Genomic DNA, 19,840 nt, shown 5'->3' with positions numbered 1-19,840 from the left:
AAGAAAACGGGCTTTTATTTATGTAAAATTTTCTCGGAGCAGGAAATTCTAACAATAAGTGGTTTTTGATTTTTCGGATATTTGTGTGGCAGCACTGCGCCCTGAATTGCCGGCGCTACTATCACACTGGCACGTGAAGGCAAATGAATCAGACGCCGCCGTGTAAGCGTTTCGTGTGTAAGTACCGCGTATTTTTTGCGATATATATATTGTTTGATGCCAGATCGATACGAGTGACAAGCCAACGCTTCCGTGTAAGATGCATTACTTAGATATTTCTATGTTAGTATACATTCATTATATAATATACACCATGGGCGATTATGGTTAGCCCGTGAAACATAACCTACACGCGATTCTTGAATTACACTTTATCGTCGTACGAGTGCTATGGTGATTATCTGTTCCGTGAATGATGCAACTCTACTTTATATGAAAAGGATTTCTCTCTGTACGTTGCTTCTCCAAAAAAGTATTATAGTTACGATGTGATAATTGTCATTCGCAAAGTGGATCGCGAATTTCCATCGAACTCTTCGATTCAGTTTCAAGAATGTTCAATATTCTTTTCGTTTTGATTATGTATTTTCTTCTATTTGCACGGTCCTTATTAATTTCGGAAAGAAAAACTTCGGAAATTATAATATAATTTTAAGTTAACCTTAAAGTACAAATCTCTCTACCGAGAATGTCTTTTGAAAAATTTTATGTCATGAAAAGTTAACTTTGAAAAGAACTAAAATTATTTCTTTTTTATTGACAAGAATAGAAACCGTCAAATATTTTATAATATATATAAGTTTATAATAAAAAAAAACTGACAATCAAGAAATTGCACTTTTATTCACGTACTATATCAAAATGTAATAAACTGTAACTGTTTTTTATTTCTGTTTTTAGAGAACATCCATTCTGTCCTGATCTGGAGATAACTCCCGTATACTTGAAGAAAAATATTCTTGAAGCCGTTCGGCAGTTTTGCGGTGAGGAGGGAGCCAAGAGTCCAATAGACATTTTAAAGTTTAACGCTGCAAAGCGTAGATTTGTGGTGCGCTGTCCATCTGACGCTTATACGCGGCTACGAGCCTCCCTGACTTTAGCCACCAAATACGAAAACGAGACGTGCGTGTACACGGTACACCGAGCTACGCGGAATTTATTGTCTTTCACTGCCGACAGTAGGACGTATAACCACGGAGTAGTCCCATCCGAAAATTAATCATGCCGTTAATTCACAAGGAGGGCAAAGATACCATTATTTTCGCGTCTAAAGAAGACCACGCGGTACCCAGCAAGATCAATTTGCCAGATCCGGAGCCTAGTCCCGGTCTGCTGTTGCCTAACGGTGAGATTAACTGGAATTGCCCGTGTCTAGGTGGTATGCCGACTGGGCCGTGCGGATTAGAGTTCCGCGAAGCTTTCTCCTGCTTCCATTACTCGACTGCGGATCCGAAGGGCTCTGACTGTCGTAAGATATTCGAAACAATGCAGGACTGTATGTTGCAGTATCCTGCGCTGTACGAAAGCAAAGGCGCGCCAGCAGACGACCTAGATGACGAGACAGAGGAGGCCGAAGAAGCAGACAAGAAGTTGTCGGCTTCCAATGAAGAGAAGAAGAAAGCAATGGTCGCTAGTCAGGACGAAATATTGGAGACGACAACCGAAAAGAGAATGAACACTTCGAGAACAAAGCAAGAAGTGGAGCGAACCAAGACTAACTGAACGTATGCTTTATATACTTTGCTGTTTCAAGGTGATACTATGGTGTCTTCTTTCTCTTCTTTTAATGAATATCTATTTCATTGAGAAGGCACAATATCACGCCTTGTCATATTGTGGTGTTGGTAGTATTTGCAAGACGCGTTCTTGTAACGCATAAATAATGAGACTTAAAACGTGAAAGATCTCTCTAACCTGAACAAAAGTGATGTACGAAACGAATAAGTAGAAAAGACAAGCAATGTACATCAGTTATTTCTGATATTTCATAAAATTATCAGATCAAAGTCTAGAGAGGTTAAATTTAAAAGCGTAATTAGTGGATTCATGGTAAATTTGGATACAACTGTGCAGTCAAGTTGTCCATAGATTTCATGTTCGTCTGTTATTAAAAAGATCTCTATTAATTCTCTCGCCTATTTTCTTCCTTACGACTTTTTAAGGCCTAGTGTACTTGTTCTTTATGCATTCGTTCCTTTGTTTTATAATAGCAATGAATAATCAATCTTAGGTAAATGTTTATATTTTTATGAAAAATTGCATTCCCAGGAATAAGTAATAAATAAAAAATTGTCAAATCTCTAAGCACCACATGTTTGCACAAATCATAACAAGAATTGCAATATTATTAATCAAAAGTACTTATATTTATAAAAATAGAAATAATACACTCAGTGTGTGTATACAGTAAAATCATAAAATTAATAAAGAATGTATATTTATTATAAAATTATTAATATTGATTACTTAAAAGACAAATTGTTTTAATTATAAATCATTTTTTATAATTACATACACACACACACATTCTTTTAAAACAATTTTATTTATTTTAAAATAGTCTTCATTATTAAAAATGCATTCTCTCTCTAAAAATTTATCCACAACGATATATGATGCAGTTGTAGAAAATTGCAGCTTGAAAATCCATCTCCCGCAAAAAATTTTAGCATCTTTAATTAACTATTTAAGCGATTCTATATTCTATCCGTAAACTGACATATAGTCGATATGTCAATTTATTAATAGATTTAACAATCTTGCGTCAAGAAGGCATTTTATCTGTTCGTATTAGAGGGTTACAATTTCCACACTATATTTCTTTTTTCGTTCTTCAAAGCTCGAATACATACTTCACTTTAAATGTAGAAAAGGAAGTATATAGAGAAAACTATATAAAAAACAAACGGAGCGTTCGTACTCTTTCCTTCATTCGAACTTGCCGCGCGTTCCTTGATCTGCTCGATAGCTTCCCAGCTACATCGTCAGATGGCGAAGCTCTACTCGCGGACGCCGCGTGACGTCAAATCGTGCTCGTGCTCCTCTCCCACCCCTCCGTACTTTATTCTGTCCGCGCGACCGTATGTAGTACGCTATCTCAATCCACCGTCGCGGAGATCATTAGTGTATCGCATAATAATAGTGCCATCACGTTTGTCAGTAGCTATAAGCTGTAGCATCAACGATAACGCGACGACACACACGCACACGGCACCATGAATACATTGGAATCTGTGCGCTTGCCGGAACGTGACGTTCGTTTTTCGGTTCGCGGTGCAACGCGTTGAACAGCAAGTGATACGCGCGCATCGATCCCGATACCGACGCCGAGATAGACAAACAGAGAGAGAAAGAGAGAGAAAAAGTGATCCACGGAGGGCAGAGTGCAGTGAGAACGAACGAGTTTTACGTCGATCGATAAAAAAAAAAAAGAGCCGTAGCTTTCTTCTTTCGCGAGAAACGCGCACGCCGGATACGTTCCTTGGCAGTGACCGAGAGTGTCCCGGTTTTGTGCGCTGGTGTTACGTCCCTTCCTTCGTTCTCTCGTCGTGGCTCATCATGGAAACCTATAGGAAGGAGAAGAAGCACAAGGAGAAGAGGAGGTGAGTCTTTATTTTTGGATCGCGACCGTATGGATTTCGGCGCGAATCCTCGGTCGCGATGGTGTTGTCGTTCGAATATTTGATGACCGTCGATATAATAATACCGCTCATAAAATTGGCGACGCTCGGGACAGAAAGAGAGACAGAGAGAGAGAGAGAGAGAGAGAGAGAGAGAGAGAGACGACGGGCGTGTTTGACGCAATCGCTCCGCTTCTTTAATGTCGGACCATCGCGTTGTCTCTTTCTCTTTTCTTCTTTTTCTTTTTCTTTATCTCACTCGCTCTTCCTCGCGGCTGTTATCGCCGTCTCTCTCTCTAGCGCCACGTGATCCTCATATGTCCTCGTCGCTCTCGCGAGTACTTTAATCAAACCTCCCGCTTTCTCATTTTCTCTCTCTTTAATCTTTTCTTCTTTCTTTGTTTTGAAATTCTTTTAAACAGAGAGAGAACATTCTAAACAAATGTGTCAATAACATCTTCGATTTATATTATTTTTTCACACTTTTGTTCGCTCTTAAATTATTTATGATGCAATCGCTACAATTTTTTATTCTTCGTGGAATTATTGTGATCTGTGAATAATTTAATTGGTTAAAATTAATTTTGTTTCTTTTATCTTTGATTTTACTTATATATATGTATATGTATTATATTTGCCCGTTTATAATATAATTTATTTATGTTTCTAACTAATTTTTACTATGTTCTCTTTATGTTATTTTGTTTGTTTTGAAGTTGAGAAAGAGAGAGAGAGAGGGGGAGGGGAATAATGTATAGTTTATTCCTTTATAAATATATTTAAAACTGAAAGAATATAACCATATATATGTTTATAATACCATCAAGAGCTCTCTCTTTCTCTCTCTCTCTCTCTCTCTCTCTGTCTATCTATCTATCTATCTATCTATCTATTTATCTATTTGTCTATCTATCTATCTATTTATCTACATATCTATCTATCTATTTTCCTTTTTTCTCACATAACTTTCTGTTGGTATGCGAACGTTTTTTATGTCATATAATAGTTTTAACCCACAAACGCAGGCCAATGTTTTTCAAACGTTTTGATTTTATTAAAGAGAGAAAAACATATATAATAAAATTAGCGAACGTTTCGGTCTTTTTTTTTCAATGTTTAATTTTTTTTATTTTAATGTCTAATTTTATTTAACACTTTTTTTTTTTATAGGCAGTCCGGCTTCGATTTCTCTTTTTCCTTCTTGTTCGCATGTGCTTACATCAGGTATGCACGCGATTGCGTCGTATTTATTATGGCCGTATTCCAAAACTCACTGCCAATACTGGAAATCTATAATTCACGTTATGTATATTACATATTTCCAGTGTGTTATTGACAATGAATTTCGGAATACGGCCTCTACATCTATCATTGTTGCGCGCAATTCCATCAATTAATTTATGTTTTAATATTTCTCATTATTCGCTATTTTATTACGTAATGTAGAAACATATAAATTTTTTCGACATATCCCGTATCTATTCTAAATTTATTTGCTAAATGCAGGAATATCATCTATTTCGTTAATAGCCGAATCTGTTCATGTACTTGATTTTTTATCAAAGAATAAATAGCGGAACAGCATGCCGCTTTTATGCGATTTCGATCAAATCAAATATTTTCCAAGTAGAAAGATAAAAACTTCTTGTCATTTCCTTCTATGACTCAGAAATAATTTTGTTAACCTGCTTAACGTATCATAAAGTGAGGGCATAGGCACTGTTAATTTATTTTAAGAAAATATATAAATAATTGGGTAACATTTCGATCGTGCGATCGAAATTGCAAAACCGAAATGTTGTTCCGATATTTATATTTTTGCTTGTACGATTTACATCAATTATTTTTTTAGCGGAAAGATAAAAATATTTTTATCTGGTAATATGCTTTGTAGAATTCTATAGACTGTTTACGCGATATAAATTCAGTCATGTTATTTTTATCATTATTACTATAAAAAATCCGCCTGACAACTCGACGACACAGCTCGTAAACGTTCTCGAGGAGAAGTTAACTTTTTTATAGCGCGAATAGCTGCGTTCATGACAGCGCTAATTTTCGTATAATTAAGTCTAGAGTGACCTAACACTTACTCGTAACTCGTATCTACACTGATCTATTTCGTAAGAATGTGTAGAATGGAAAATTTTTGCGATTGTATCAACAGTTTAAAGTCCCAATTTTAACGTCGATTTATATCTTTTTTATATATATATTAAGATATTATAAAACAAGCGTTACACACATATGCCATGCATTTTTTTACTTTATATATTAATTAACTATAATATAAAATATAAATAAAATAAACTCCAAAATTAGAACATCAAAAATTAAAACCTATAGAGGTTGATATTTATTATTTTTGTCTGCGCTGAGGATGGTCTCAAAAAAAAAGACCGAAATGTTCGCTAATTTTATTATATATGTTTTTCTCTCTTTAATAAAATCAATTGCGCCTTATACACTGCGCTGGCTCCTAATTGCCTATTCTAATTCGTTCTAAATTGTCAAAATTAGAATGACAAATGTCTTTGTCGATACAAAAGTCTGATTATACATATACCGACGTATGTGTACACGCACACACACAAATAACACATTATATTTAATCTACATAGTTTATCTATAAGTTAATAATTGTTCAAAATAAACATGTTACCCTTTTTAAGATTATTACCTTTGCCTTAACTTTTTTAAGAGTGGACTGTACTTTTCATTGTGTAGATAATGATTGTGTCAATAACAATCAATATACTATCAATGAGGTTAAATTGATCGTCCAATTGGATCATTAATTTTGAGTCAATTTTTTCAAGTCAGATTAAATTCATCGAAAACATCTCCGGTCATTAGTTTATCATGTGGTTTTGTCATCGCATTATCAAATACGAAGGAAAACATTTGTTTTACAAGATATTGGACAATTTAGGAACATTTGTAGAAAAACACAGTCCATCGAGAAAGCTTTTATTACGTGAAGAATCGCCCTCGTGAGCCGCAAGCGTTTCTCGCGCGACACGCGCGAAAATAGCCATTCTGCTCGGAAATTACGAGGAAATAATGAGCTGGGTCACATGATAACCATTAGCGAACTGTAACGGTCGTGGCAAGATCAGCAAAAATTGTCACGTTCGCGTGTATTGATAGAGCGTTTTAAGCGGTAGAAAATATCTCGAGATTTACGTGTCAGCTTATCGCGGATGAATTCCCAAAAGTATAATAATAGCGACACAGGGTGATCATCATTTGACCCATTAACACGGACTTTCCGTCACGTAGCTCATAAATTAGGTCACAAACAGATCTTTTATTATTGCAACATTAATTTTTTATACAGTCAAGAAAGAAAGAGAAAGTTTCTTTTTGCATATGTGGCTTACGAAATCTTTGGTTCAATCTTTTGGACTTTCCCTCTACCTATGCAAGGTGCGCGAATATATTTCGTGACACGTCGTATAGAATATGTTTATAATTTTACAATGTAAATCGAGATAATAGAAATGCAGTTTTTGTTGAATTTTAATTTGACTTTTGCATTGCAAAATTGACGTTTAATTAAGATATTGAAGAGTAAAAAATTCTTTAAATTAAAAATTATTTAAATCTCAATAGTTTAATTTTTTTATTAAATCTTTCAATTTGTCGAATTTAGTTTGAAATCCATATAAGATAGAGATTATTATATGTCAATTAAAGCGTCTACTGTGGCAGTTATTTCTCTGTATAAATGATAAGCGAGGGAAGCGAGCTCTCTCCGCTCCGGGCTAGATATTTCGCTAGCACGTATGTGTGTCTATAGGGCGTTCCACTTTTATCAGCGTTATTTGTCAAAGATAAATTTTCTAGAGGTTGACCTTTCCTCGACGAAAATGGGGAGATAGTCATACTTTTCGAGTAATTAGCGGGAGAAGATAAAGGGAGACTTTTTAATCTTGTTGATCACTGCAATTAATCTTAAGTGGAGTTTATATACTTCAGTGGGATTTCAATTTTTGGTTTACTCTTGCAGAGATATAAACAATTTTTCATTATTGTGAAAAGTGGCATATGATAGAATTTTCGTTCACACTTTCACTAATGAAAAAGTGGTTCAATAATTGGTCAGCTTTATCGTTGAAGTATGATGCGCCAAAAGTGAAACACTCTATATATACACTGTCACGATTACATAGCGTGCATTCACGACAGACAGCGGCCTTCTGGAAAATTTTCTTCTCAGATTAATCATATATACATACTTTAAAAGTATAAACAACTTACAAAACTTGTTGGATTTAATCTCTAAGTAAATATCTAGATAAAAGTTGAAGAATTAGTAATAATAGTTAGTAAATAGTAAAAAACTTGTTACACAAGTTTACTTCATGAAAGTATCAATATAAACAATGTAGAATTTGATTTAGCAGATGTTTCACGATTATTATGTTTTATAACCAAAATAAAAAATAAACAATTTCAAGAAGAAAGAAAATTTAATATATAGATAATTTTTTTTGTATTTATTTATACGCTGGGAATTTTTTTATTTATTCGTCATTTCAACTGTAATCATTTTATTAGTGCATATTAGTCATTGCGAGTTAATCCCGAAAGCAAAATAACTAAATGAATAATACGAATGTGTATTAGAGTTTCTGTCAATTATTTTATCAGTTTGTTTTTTCGATAAATAGAATCCATTATTTTTTGTCGGGAACTCATTAGACGTAATGTTAATAGATAGTATTTCTTTAATAGTATTTCGTTAATAGATAGTTTTTCTTTTAGTCAAAAATAAAAATACCAGATAAAAAAAAATACGCGCCGTGCTATCGAATTCGGATGGAAGATAATCGTAGTTTGGAAAAACCGTTACGCGTCATTCTATAAAAGCCCAGAGAAACCGCATTATTTCCTGTCGAAACGAGTTTCGTATCTTCTTAAATATTCCAGTCCCTTCTTTTCAAATTGGCACAAAGTATTGTGTGCATATCGATGTCACATCCGAAAATATTATTTATTTCTTATCCATGAAAGTTTCATTAAATAAATTGAAATATTTATATATTAAAAACTCGTAAAGATGCTATGAAATATCTGTTACAAGTATATAATTCAATCGCGCGCGATCGCGACGATCGTTTACGCAATAATTTTTATCCCGGTAGCATTTACATATTCTGTAATTGCATCATGTGAGGTTTACGCGAGCGATTTAAAGACATGCATTACTCATGATTGCGCCTATCGTTGCAGATCGTACGAGTAACTTGCTCGTTACGGCGAAAAAAGACTAGATATTTAAACAATTACGGCCGCACGATCTGTTATTCGTACAATGGTTTCTTTTGTTCTTGTCTCCAGCCGCGATACTCGTCGTGGATCGCGTTATCTTCCGTGATAGGAACGCTTGCGATTACGGCCGATGGCCAGGCATTCAAATTACCGGAAAGTCATTAGACACGCGATCACGCACCGAGTGACCTATTTTACTGGGCTTATAAAAGATAAAATAAAATAAGCTCTCTTAACGTTATAATTTATTTGTGTTAAAAATATTATTTTTTTATTTGAAATTTATAGTTTTTTTCAGTTTATATTAGTATGTGTAATTAGAGTATATAGAATAAGCTGAATATCAAAAAAGGATTCTAATTGTATGGTTTTGATTTTTTTGTAATTTGCTATTTTTCCGAAAATAATTGTAAACTTTAATCGGCGCACACGCGCGGATAAATTATTTATTCACGCGATTTTAATCGCAACAATAAGGAACTGTGTGCTGCATAATGCAAATGTATGTTAATTGCGTTGTTTTTTTTGCTTTTTCTTGCGGATAATATATCATTATCATATCCTGTAAATTTGATCGCCTTTATTCTGTTTCTATAGTTATTTTTTCATGAATTTTTTACGACAAATTTTTTTATTCTTTTATATTGCAAAAATATCAATTGTTGATACATATGTAAGCAATCATATTTATTATATATTACTAATTATTTTGTATCATAAAAACAGATATTGCTTTTCAATCTTAGATATAAAAATTTATAATCTTTATTCCGGGAACAAATTTGTCTATATATATTTTTATGAAACATAATTGTTTTAATGATGATATATTCATAAAAAATTTGTCTTTTCTGATCTGATATGATATCATATATGTATCGATATTTCAAATAAATTAGAGAGTTGCATGTAGATAAGATAATCGAATTGTGTGTGTGTGTGTGAAAGGAAAAAATAAATACACATATAACTTTTATTTTCTTTATATAATTAATTATATTTATTCTTTATTAAATTTGTGGTAATTAAACTACCACTTGATTTTTTTTACATAAAAAGGTTATAAAAATCGGAATCTGCAATATCAGAAATTGATATCCCCAAATAAGAAAATTGATATGTCCAAAACTTCTAAAGCTCGTGCCCGGCAATTTTATTGTACGTACCGTCGATGATAGAGTATCGTTATCGATGTACTAGATAACGATCAAGCTAAACGTTCAGCAGTAGCAGCATCGCGTTACTACCGGTCTTTAGTATCGCGCGAGCCGTTCAGGTGAATCAAAAGTCGGATTGAAGAAAGGCTGCGAGAAAGTGGAAATGACAATCGTGCTCTCTGGTTTGAGCACGAATCGGTAAACCGAATCAATGACATGCGATTGACCTCGCTGATGATTTCGGATTTAGCTTTGTTAAGATGAAGAGGAAAAGAAGATTGATCGAGAAATATAATAAAAAAGCTAAATAAAGCGAGATAAGAGATAATAAAAAAATTTGTTCTGTGATTTGTTTCGGAGAAATTAGAGACAGTTCGAAAAAATTGAAGAAGGAGTAGGACAAATGAAGAAAAGTGAAGAAAGTAGGTGATAATTTTCTCTTATCACAAAATCGAAAGGACCAAATACGAAGAGGATAGATTTTGATTGTTACAGAACAAAGAAAGCATGGAGAAAGGAGAAGACAGGTAGAAGTAATAAACAGAATCGAAGAGGTGAGTCTTGTTTTACCATCAAGTCAATTGGAATTGTATTTTTTCTCTTTCTCCTCTCATCCCCACTCTTGCTGTCGTCAAATTCCCAACAGTACATCGATCACGTGGACCACACATGATCAAGATAAGCTCTTGGCGACAAAAAATGAGAAAGAAGAGTCTGAAGTGAGAGAGAAAGAGAAAAAAGGTAAAATTTCATAATAGATAGAAATTAGCTGAGAGCGATATCAGAATACTGAAAATTCATTGTCATATGAACTAATGGAAGATTAATTAGTGGATGATAAAGATAATCTTTTAGTGGAAAATTTTTTTTGTCGGAGAAACAAAGAAAAGCGTACAAGTTGAGAGAAAAAAATAAGAGGAATAACTGAGAAAAAAAATCAGAAATAATTAAACAAGTAAACTTCAAAATGTTTTATTCAAGAAACGAAAAAAGAAAAAAGAAGTAGCAGATACAGATTTAAAATAATTGACAGCGAAATTAGCAAAATCAAAATATAAAGCTTTTGATGATTGTATCATCATAGACTAATTACGAATGGGATAGATATTCAACAAAAGAGAATAAATAGATAAAGAGAAAAAAAAGCAAGACGAAATAACGGAAACTGATGAAGATAAATAAAATTAGTTCTAAAGGCAGCAAAGAGATAAAGAGAGATAAAGAAAAGAGGATAATTTAAAAAAAATGAAAAATAATTGCGATTCAGATTTAAATAATTAGGACGAGAAGATTCCGATGAATCGAGAGCGAATAGAGCAGTTCCAAGAAGGATAAAGAAGGAGTGAGAAAAGCGAGGAAAAGAAAGAAGAAAAGAAAAAGAAATATTCTAAAAGCAAACAAAGTTACGAGCTCAATTTTAATAATTAAAAGCGGTGACGTTAGCTAAAACAGGAACAATGAACACGCGTTTATATTATTTAGCAGCGAAAGAAGAAGAAGAAGGTGGTGGAGGAGAAGAAGCGGGACAAAAGGGAGGAGACATCATCCTCGGCAACGACCCGCGCAACTCTGTCTGGATTGACAGGGTGTCGAATTGCGACGCTGATTTTGACGAACGTCACGTGAGGAAACGAGACGAGATCAATTTTCCATCGCGCGGATCATCGTTGCCGCCGCCGTCTTATGGTCCAGCAATCGTTCTCAGCAATATGGATACCTTGCGCGACAGTATTGGCGCCGCACCCTCCTCCAATGTAACGTCACGCACCGATGATAGACCGCGGGTTTACGATATCGGGACATCTTGCGCGACGACGAGATGCGCCACGTATGCACCAAATGTTAACTGCAACGTGGCATGCAGTGCTGTACCGGCGACAATATGCAATATCGCGTCAACGACATGCAATGTCGCGAACGGTGATCTGATGGCGACGTTACTCTGCAATGACAATGGTCACCTGACTGACCCCCCACAATCGGAGAACACGGCCGTTCCGAGGAGCTGCCAATCGGGACCGATCGACGTCGAGGATCTCGCAATGTACTTTGATCCGTGTAAGCCGCCCTCGACGGCGATTAATCGCGCGATCTACTCAAAGAGGCCGAGATACGGTCAGGGCGCACGGATAGATGAGCCTCGACAGGAGGATGATTGTCGCTATCTAGATTTTTGCAATCTACGCCCTTGTGTAGCTCTAGAATCCAGCGATTCACGACCATGCGATCTAGGATCCCGTGATCCAATTGCTGTTAATGATCATCATCTACCTTGCGATCTAGACAATACCGGAAATCTGGCATATCGCGACTGCAACGATCCACGGTCTTGCTATCTGGGATCTGGGAACGTTTCGAGATTCGACGATCCACGACTCCGCGATTCGGGATATGTTGATCCACCGCAGTTTTACAATATACCGTTCACGTATGATGCGAGACTGCGTAAAATAGGACAAAACGATCTGGGACAGAGCGATGTTCCAAAGTGGTCAAGCGATTGGCTCCGCGACGACTGCCCGGAACTGTTCAATTTCTGCAGCGAGGAACGGTGGTTGCGGTGCCCGGCGAGCGATCGCTGCCCCCTTTACGACACTTCGTACGCTCACGGTGCCCCCGCCGTTCTACCGCCATGCTTGTACGGGAACCTGCACGCCGATTACAGCGATAATTGGCATTACGATTATGCAGAGGACGAGCAGCTTGCCGAGGATTACTTGTAAGTCGGCAATCATTGTAATGCCTGTCATCTTCATCGTTTTGTTATTTCGCGAGATTAAATGTCACGACAGGCTGAATAACACAATAAATGAATGGTTTTTTGTGCTAATTTAATGTGCTAATCATTTTCTTGAGATACTATTTTGGGGGAATTAATTTTGTTTTTAATTTATTTTATCTAAAATTTTAATGATTTATATAAAATGATTAAATTTAATTTAATCTTGTAAAATTTACAATCAATTTTTTTCTCGAGTTTATTCAAATTGCTTTCTTGTTATATTATATAATAATAATATATAATATTAATCTTATATTCGGAATTAAAACAAAAAAAGAATTGAGCGTATTGTTTTTTCGTAAGAATTTTCCGCATTGTTTAATCACGTTGGACGTTTCGTTGGAGCAGTTTGGCTTCGATTAACAAATCGCCAGCGGTGGGAGGAAGGCAAAGGGGAAGAAACGTGACAATATCGATTTTAAAAGACATATCGTTCAAAGGTCGATTTCACCGAGCGCGGTGATAACGCCTCGCTTCGCGATAACGCCGACGTTTTCAGTCTCGATTGGGGACCGAAAAGGATGCACCGTTTGAGTAACCATGTGGCTGCAGTGACGACAACAATAGCAATCGAATGCACTTGCTAGCACTAATTACTTGGACATTTTTTGCGACAAGCGCAATCTCTTCCTTGACTTTCTCCTTGACTTTTTATATCTGAAACGTTATCTGTTTCAGATATTCGCATTTTTGTTCCAAGAAAATTGTCTCTATTGTTATCCACTTAAATTAAGAAGGGGGGAGATGGAAGATAGAATATAGAAAGTATCTGTATGATTTATCAAGATCATTTATTTTAAAATTATGTATTAATTACATTTTTTCTTGTTAAAAATAAGATTCTAAAGAATTTTTAATAGACTAGATATAACTCGAGTTTGATTGATACCGCACTAAATGTTATCATTGTTAAATGTACCCCTAAATGTATATTATACACGCCCATACGCGCCTAGTAACTGCAGTTTTGCACTCGCGAATTGAACGACCAAAGCATTATGGTACACGATTAACGTTCTCGTTTAATCAACGTAGAGCATGTAATACTGTGCCAAGCAATGACGACCTTCTAGAATCGGGAAACGAGATCGTTTATCGTGCGTGATAGTGTACACTCGACGTGACACTTTGCACTTGCTCACGAGGCACTTCAGGATGTCTGTTTGCGAACAGAAATCTAATAGAAGATAATTAAGAGAAGGGTCTCGTTCACCTGTGATTCATTCTACATTAAATAAAAATTAAATACAAATAAACTTTATAAAAAAGTATATACACACATACACACTTTGTTTATAAATATATATATACATATATACATACATACACACATATATAAATTACCTCTCTTAACGTATTTTATATGGAACTTTTTAAATTATAAAAATATTAAAAATTTCTTTTTTTTTAAATCTTCAGAAAAAATTTTTTGTTTAATTTTAAAACTTCCTTCATTTTAAATTAGCGAGAAACCAGTAAAAATAATTTTTTCTTAAGATATACTTTTTCTCAATAGTTTGCGGTTTTTTTTTTTCCTAAACTTGTTTTTTGAGATATCCATTAATATTTATAAACTATATTTAAAAATTTTTGATTATACGCGCAACTGTGAAAATGATATCGGACAAAGTAATTTTACTTCGTAGACGATAAATACATTTAAAAACATGAAGGGAATTTTTCTTGTTGTAGGAATAACGAAAAGAGGAAGGAGAGATCCCGCGATGCAGCGCGCTGCAGACGTAGCAAGGAGACCGACATCTTTGCCGAACTCGCGGCTGCGCTTCCGGTCGAGCCGGAACAGGCTGCGCATTTAGATAAGGCCAGCGTGATGAGGTTGGCGATTGCTTACCTCAAAGTCCGGTCCGTTGTGGATTCTAGTGAGTATGAATATCTGAATATTTCTCCTCATTAGTCGTATCGGAAAGCGACGTGAAAAAGAATATATTGTAAAAGATATTTGTCGCAAAAGAATTTTCAGATATCTACTAAGCTTATGCTTAGTTTAAGTGCTTATGCACTTTAAAAGTGTATTCACACACACACAAATGTGAATTCTTTATTTTCATATATATATATAATTTTGAGATAAGTTAAAACCGCAGTGATATCGTAAAGTATGACAATAGAAATATTTAGAGCAATTAGTAAAAACTGTTATAGAAAATATGGCATTAAAACGGAATAAATGCGCCATTTAAAATATAAAATATATTTTAAGGGTATCCTCTTGATATTTACGTTATTCAGATATAGTGGACTTTAGGATATTCAAAAAGAGACTTGTTTTTATATTTTTTATATATTATTGATTACGTGTAACTGCTTGACTCGCCAAATCATGGATTTTCGAGAACGAATACTTTCAAGATACAGATCTAGAATCCAGTATCTAGAATTTTGCAATTTTTTTAAAAATTTTGAAATTAAACGAAAGATACGATCATACTGACTAAATAGTCGATTCTGTTAATGCAAGTTCCAGCTTCGCTGACAAAATCCGAGTCGTCCGCAGAGATAGATGAACTATTTCCGAAAGCTCTCAACGGCTTTATGTTAGTACTCTCTAGTGATGGCAATATGGTCTACCTGTCGGAGAATGTCAGCGATTATCTCGGAGTGTCGCAAGTATGTTAGACAAATCTAAAAAAACATTATTATCCCAATTATTAGAAGCAAACTATAAAAACGCATAATATATAATATATAACGCAAAATGATAAAAATAATAAAACTTTTGTATGCTGTAAATAATTTTGTAATTTTTACTTAATCTTTATGCTTTTAATAATTAAATAATTGCACGTTAAAAGAAATAATTTTTATAAGTTTTTAACATACGAAATAGGAAACGCATTGTACTAATTAACTTCTTTAAAACGAAGCCAAATTTATGAAAAAAAGCTCAAGTTAGATATGTAGAATATACAGTTGTAGTTGTGTTATATAGTAGCGTACCAAGAATGTAATTAATATGACAAGCTCGTTTAACTTTTTGCCAGAATCTAATATTGCTAGGAATAAAGCTGAACGACAAATCTCTACACATGTCTTTTGCGGGTTGTGTTTTGCACAGATGGACATGATGGGGCAAAGCGTGTACGAATACAGCCATCCCTGCGATCATGACGAATTGCGCGAATGCCTCTGCTCAAAACCGACAGATAAGGATGAGAAACGTGCCTGCAGCTTCTTCCTGCGACTCAAGTGTACTCTCACCAACAAGGGGAGAAAGGTCAATTTAAAGAGCGCCTCTTACAAGGTAAGCCTTTTATCCATATTAATAGTCCTAATATGACTGTATATATGCATATATATTGTATGGACGATATATATATATAGGACTAATTTCTATATTTTTTATAAATATAAAATATAAATGAGATATATGAAAAAGCGCGCAGTCTTTTTGTAATTCATTCTTATAATAATGAATTTTTGTGGAATTCAGTACGAGCACTTGTTTAATTTGGACTTTACAACTATAAAGAATAATAAATACATAATATATTCGTCATTTTTGTTAAATATTTATAGGTGATCCACTGCACCGGCAAACTAACAGACATCCGTGACTCGAACTCGAACTCTATGGAAGTTGAGAACGAGGAGCGAGAGAAAGAGGACGAGCTCACGGAACAAGACACTGGCGCGTGTCTAGTGCTCGTAGGAAGTCCCATACCCCATCCCAGTAACATCGAAATACCTTTGGGACGCCATACCTTTCTGTCGAAGCACAGTCTCAGCATGAAGTTCACTTACGCTGACGAAAAGTAAGTGGTAGAAACATTTATACTTTTATTTATGTTTTCATTTGTTTTTATTCTGATTAACATTCTGACGTTCCTACTATAAATTCAGCTCCTCTATAAATTCTTACAATCTGATATAGTCAGTTTTCAATAAACGCAGATCATTTCGAGTAATGACAATTTGACTTGTTACTTTGATTAGCCATTGAGACTTGCATAATGTTAGTACAAGATTGATCGAAATACTGCATTAATCTTATCGTTATTCGATAAGTTGCGCCATGCTTTATCGCGTACATAAGATTCGAGTATGATTTCGTTATGACGCGTTGTGTTATAAATATATGTAATATTTTGAAAACAAATGTGAAATATAAATTTTTATTATTGAATGTTGTTTTGCGTCGTATCATGGGAAATATTTTTTTTGTCGTGATCAGGTTGGCTGAATATCTGGGCTGGGATAGCGAAGAGCTGATGGGTCGATCGGTTTTCGAGTTTTACCATGCACTCGACAATCTGGCACTGGACAAGTGTTTCAAATGCCGTAAGTATTATTTTTTCAATTAATTTTATACTTATTAATCACTTAGTAAAACTTGAAAACGTGGATAAACTTGATAAAATTCTTTATGAAACATTGAATATCTTTGATGCTTAGATCATGTCTTTCCTTCAAATCGATAGAAAAATTGATTTTTGTGCGATTTATTAGAATTATTAATCATAAATTCTCTTCATATAAATTTCCATTTTCGCTATAATATATTTCTGTGAAATAAAATGTTAATCACTCTTCTTATTTTACCTTTCAATTAAAATAGATTCTAAAATTCTTATAAAAGGCTTATCTTTGTATTATGTAGAAATTTTATTATGTGTAAGTTATACAAGTTGAAATATAAAACCAAATGACTGTTAAATGATAATTTATATAAGGATCGTCACTCGCATTTTATCTGACCTTTCCAAAATATTGGAAATGTTAGTCGCTACACGAGTAACACGGAAGCTATCCGTGATAGCCATCAAAAGCGAATAGACATAAAAAGCGCGCATTGGAAGGGGATTTGGCAACGGGAGGAAGAGAGGAGAAGCGGACTATATGACGTGAATCGACCTGGGTGAATGACACCGCAGAGGAATAAGGTTTCAAGGACGATCGTATCTTTCTTATCGCGTTACGCTACGAGAAGATCCTTTTTATAGTCTCCAAGGACCCCAGACGTTAACGTGGCTAACGTTATCGGCTACCAGTTATGCAATTGCTGCATCCCACTAAACACGTTTTATTTATGGGCCACATACATACGCGCACGTGCGCGATTACGCGATCGTCTGACACCTTTATCGCACCGGTTTCGGTAATTGACTCGTAAAATTGCAGATAGATATGTAATGGAAAATGAAACACGGTGACAAAGTGCGAAGTCATAAAAAACATCGGAAAATATTTATCAACTATTTTACAATTCGATATAGTCAAGAAAAAAAGAGAGAAAGAGGTCAAAGAAAGGCAGAATTATAATATATTAAGCAATTGTGCTACACATTAAAAGTGTAATAATGTTACAATTATTATAATTGTCGTCAAAAAATTTTTAAAATTTAAAAAATAATTATTTTGACAAGTAATTATATCTGACATTTAATCAAAATATATTCAAATATTAAATTAGAAATTAGAAATTGAAAAATAACACAGAGATAAGTTTTTTTCCAATAAAACATCGAAATTTCAAATTTTTTAATCAATAAATCCAATATTGATAGAGCGACACTCTGTATATAACTCTTTATATATGAAACGCGCGCACACGTACACGTTTTATAGGCATATACTCCCGGGAGTATTTGTCGGTCGCTCGTTACTAGAGGATGTACGGATCGTAAAGGACGATTTAGCTGGCCGCTTTAGGAGCTTTGCGTGTTCCGGCAATCCGCGACGTCGAGAATTCTCCCTCTTTAACGTCAACCAACTTCGGCTTCCCGACCGAATCAGCATCGCACTAATCCCGCCCCGGTTACGTTTTACGCGAACGTAAAGATATATTTTCATCCGCTTTCTCTTCTCCGTTTTCCCCAGAAGCAACGAGATAATGCGTTTCGCGAAGGAACTACCCTTGAGCGGCGGAATTTGCGAAATGATCTTATGTTGGGACTTGAAACCGCAATAAAATATCTGATATATCTTTTTTGTGTTCTTTAATCTTCTTGCAAAATTAGAAACGCTTTTATTTTTTCTACTTTAACCGAATGTTAACAGTGTTTTAGATTATATATCTATCACAACAACTAACTTTTCTTTTTGTTCATTATGTAATAATCAATTTATTAATAATTTTTTTAAATAGGATACATTAATGAGAATATTATTCATAGTTAAATATAATATTCTAGATTCTCTAATAATATTTCTATTTAAATAATATTTGTCAAATAAGATTGCAACTTCTATATATTATTTATAACATTAATTTAATAATATTTTAGTTCTGTTTGAGTTTCAAATAATGTTTAATAATCTCTGCAAGTATAATTTATTGGATCTACGCGATGTCTTTTTATAATAAAGTTCAAAGTTTCGTCCTGCGAAAACAAATCGACTCATATTTTCCGATTGTTCTGATCATTGCTCTTAACAATTCCATGCTGATCGATAGAGGATGGAGTTTGCAATCCTACGCCGCATCTTTCGTCAGCCGAAACGCGCGTGACGCTGCTATAAAGCCGCGCGAATGCGCTCACTTGTCCCGAGTCCTGGAACGACCGCACTCTCATCATCATCATTGCTCACTGTTTCAGTGTTCAGCAAGGGCCAGTGCGAGACTGTGGCATACAGATTCCTCGGTAAACGGGGCGGCTATGCCTGGGTTGTCACTCAAGCCACCCTCATTCACTGTTCCAAGCAACAGAAGCCGATCTCCGTCGTCTGCGTCAACTACATCTTAAGGTAGGATTCATCATCTGTCTATACTTTGGGTACTAGTTTTCTTCCGTAATATCGGAGTACCTTTGATCTCGCTTTTATCATTTCTCGCATGAAATATATACGGGAAATATCTTTGTTTCGACTTGGCTGAATTCGCGATAGATATTGCTTTATGATTGGGTCATCGAGTGTATATTTTTAAAAACCGAGTGGCTTAGGTTTCTCGAAAATTTAATTAATTTTTAGTGGTTTAAAGTCGCAACTTTTAATCATATTTTCTATTATTGATATTGGCAAAATTTTATTAGATTTTTTGACTA

The 19,840-nt window shown here is 34.7% G+C and overlaps 2 protein-coding genes across 7 annotated transcripts in view; both read left to right on the top strand.

Moving 5' to 3' along the window:
• The first annotated feature begins 32 nt into the window (after positions 1-32).
• LOC115234412 (mitochondrial intermembrane space import and assembly protein 40-like) lies at positions 33-2,128 on the top strand. 4 transcript variants are annotated; one of them, XM_029805464.1, is made up of 2 exons: positions 33-177; positions 901-2,128. In XM_029805464.1, exon 2 carries the CDS (start codon positions 1,222-1,224, stop codon positions 1,720-1,722), a length of 501 nt encoding a protein of 166 aa, XP_029661324.1. In that variant the 5' UTR covers positions 33-177; positions 901-1,221; the 3' UTR covers positions 1,723-2,128. The 4 variants fall into 4 exon arrangements, with proteins under 4 accessions (XP_029661324.1, XP_029661322.1, XP_029661323.1 ...); XM_029805462.1 differs by having other exon boundaries at positions 108-254; XM_029805463.1 differs by having other exon boundaries at positions 131-282.
• Positions 2,129-2,838: 710 nt separating this feature from the next.
• LOC115234518 (hypoxia-inducible factor 1-alpha-like) overlaps positions 2,839-19,840 on the top strand; it is a 43,121-nt gene continuing 26,119 nt past the window's right edge. Inside the window, exons 1-7 of one of the 3 annotated variants that reach the window (XM_029805654.1) lie at positions 2,839-3,602; positions 14,529-14,716; positions 15,316-15,464; positions 15,913-16,098; positions 16,374-16,609; positions 17,029-17,135; positions 19,394-19,541. In XM_029805654.1, the coding sequence (XP_029661514.1) occupies positions 3,559-3,602; positions 14,529-14,716; positions 15,316-15,464; positions 15,913-16,098; positions 16,374-16,609; positions 17,029-17,135; positions 19,394-19,541 (1,058 nt within the window). In that variant the 5' untranslated portion in view covers positions 2,839-3,558. Of the gene's footprint in view, positions 3,603-11,423; positions 12,774-14,528; positions 14,717-15,315; positions 15,465-15,912; positions 16,099-16,373; positions 16,610-17,028; positions 17,136-19,393; positions 19,542-19,840 lie in introns of those variants that run through there. The other 2 variants (XM_029805652.1, XM_029805651.1) reach the window with 2 other exon arrangements.

The sequence above is a fragment of the Formica exsecta genome, unplaced genomic scaffold, assembly GCF_003651465.1.
Source record: "Formica exsecta isolate Colony F162 unplaced genomic scaffold, ASM365146v1 scaffold2, whole genome shotgun sequence".
Taxonomy (NCBI): Eukaryota; Metazoa; Arthropoda; class Insecta; order Hymenoptera; family Formicidae; genus Formica; species Formica exsecta.
Note: the sequence above shows the minus strand (reverse complement) of the source record. Positions and strands in the feature narration are given on the sequence as shown.

Coding starts and splice junctions, on each gene's coding strand:
- LOC115234412 (XM_029805464.1), top strand. CDS start 1,222: ATGCCGTTAATTCACAAGGAGGGCAAAGATACCATTATTTTCGCGTCT.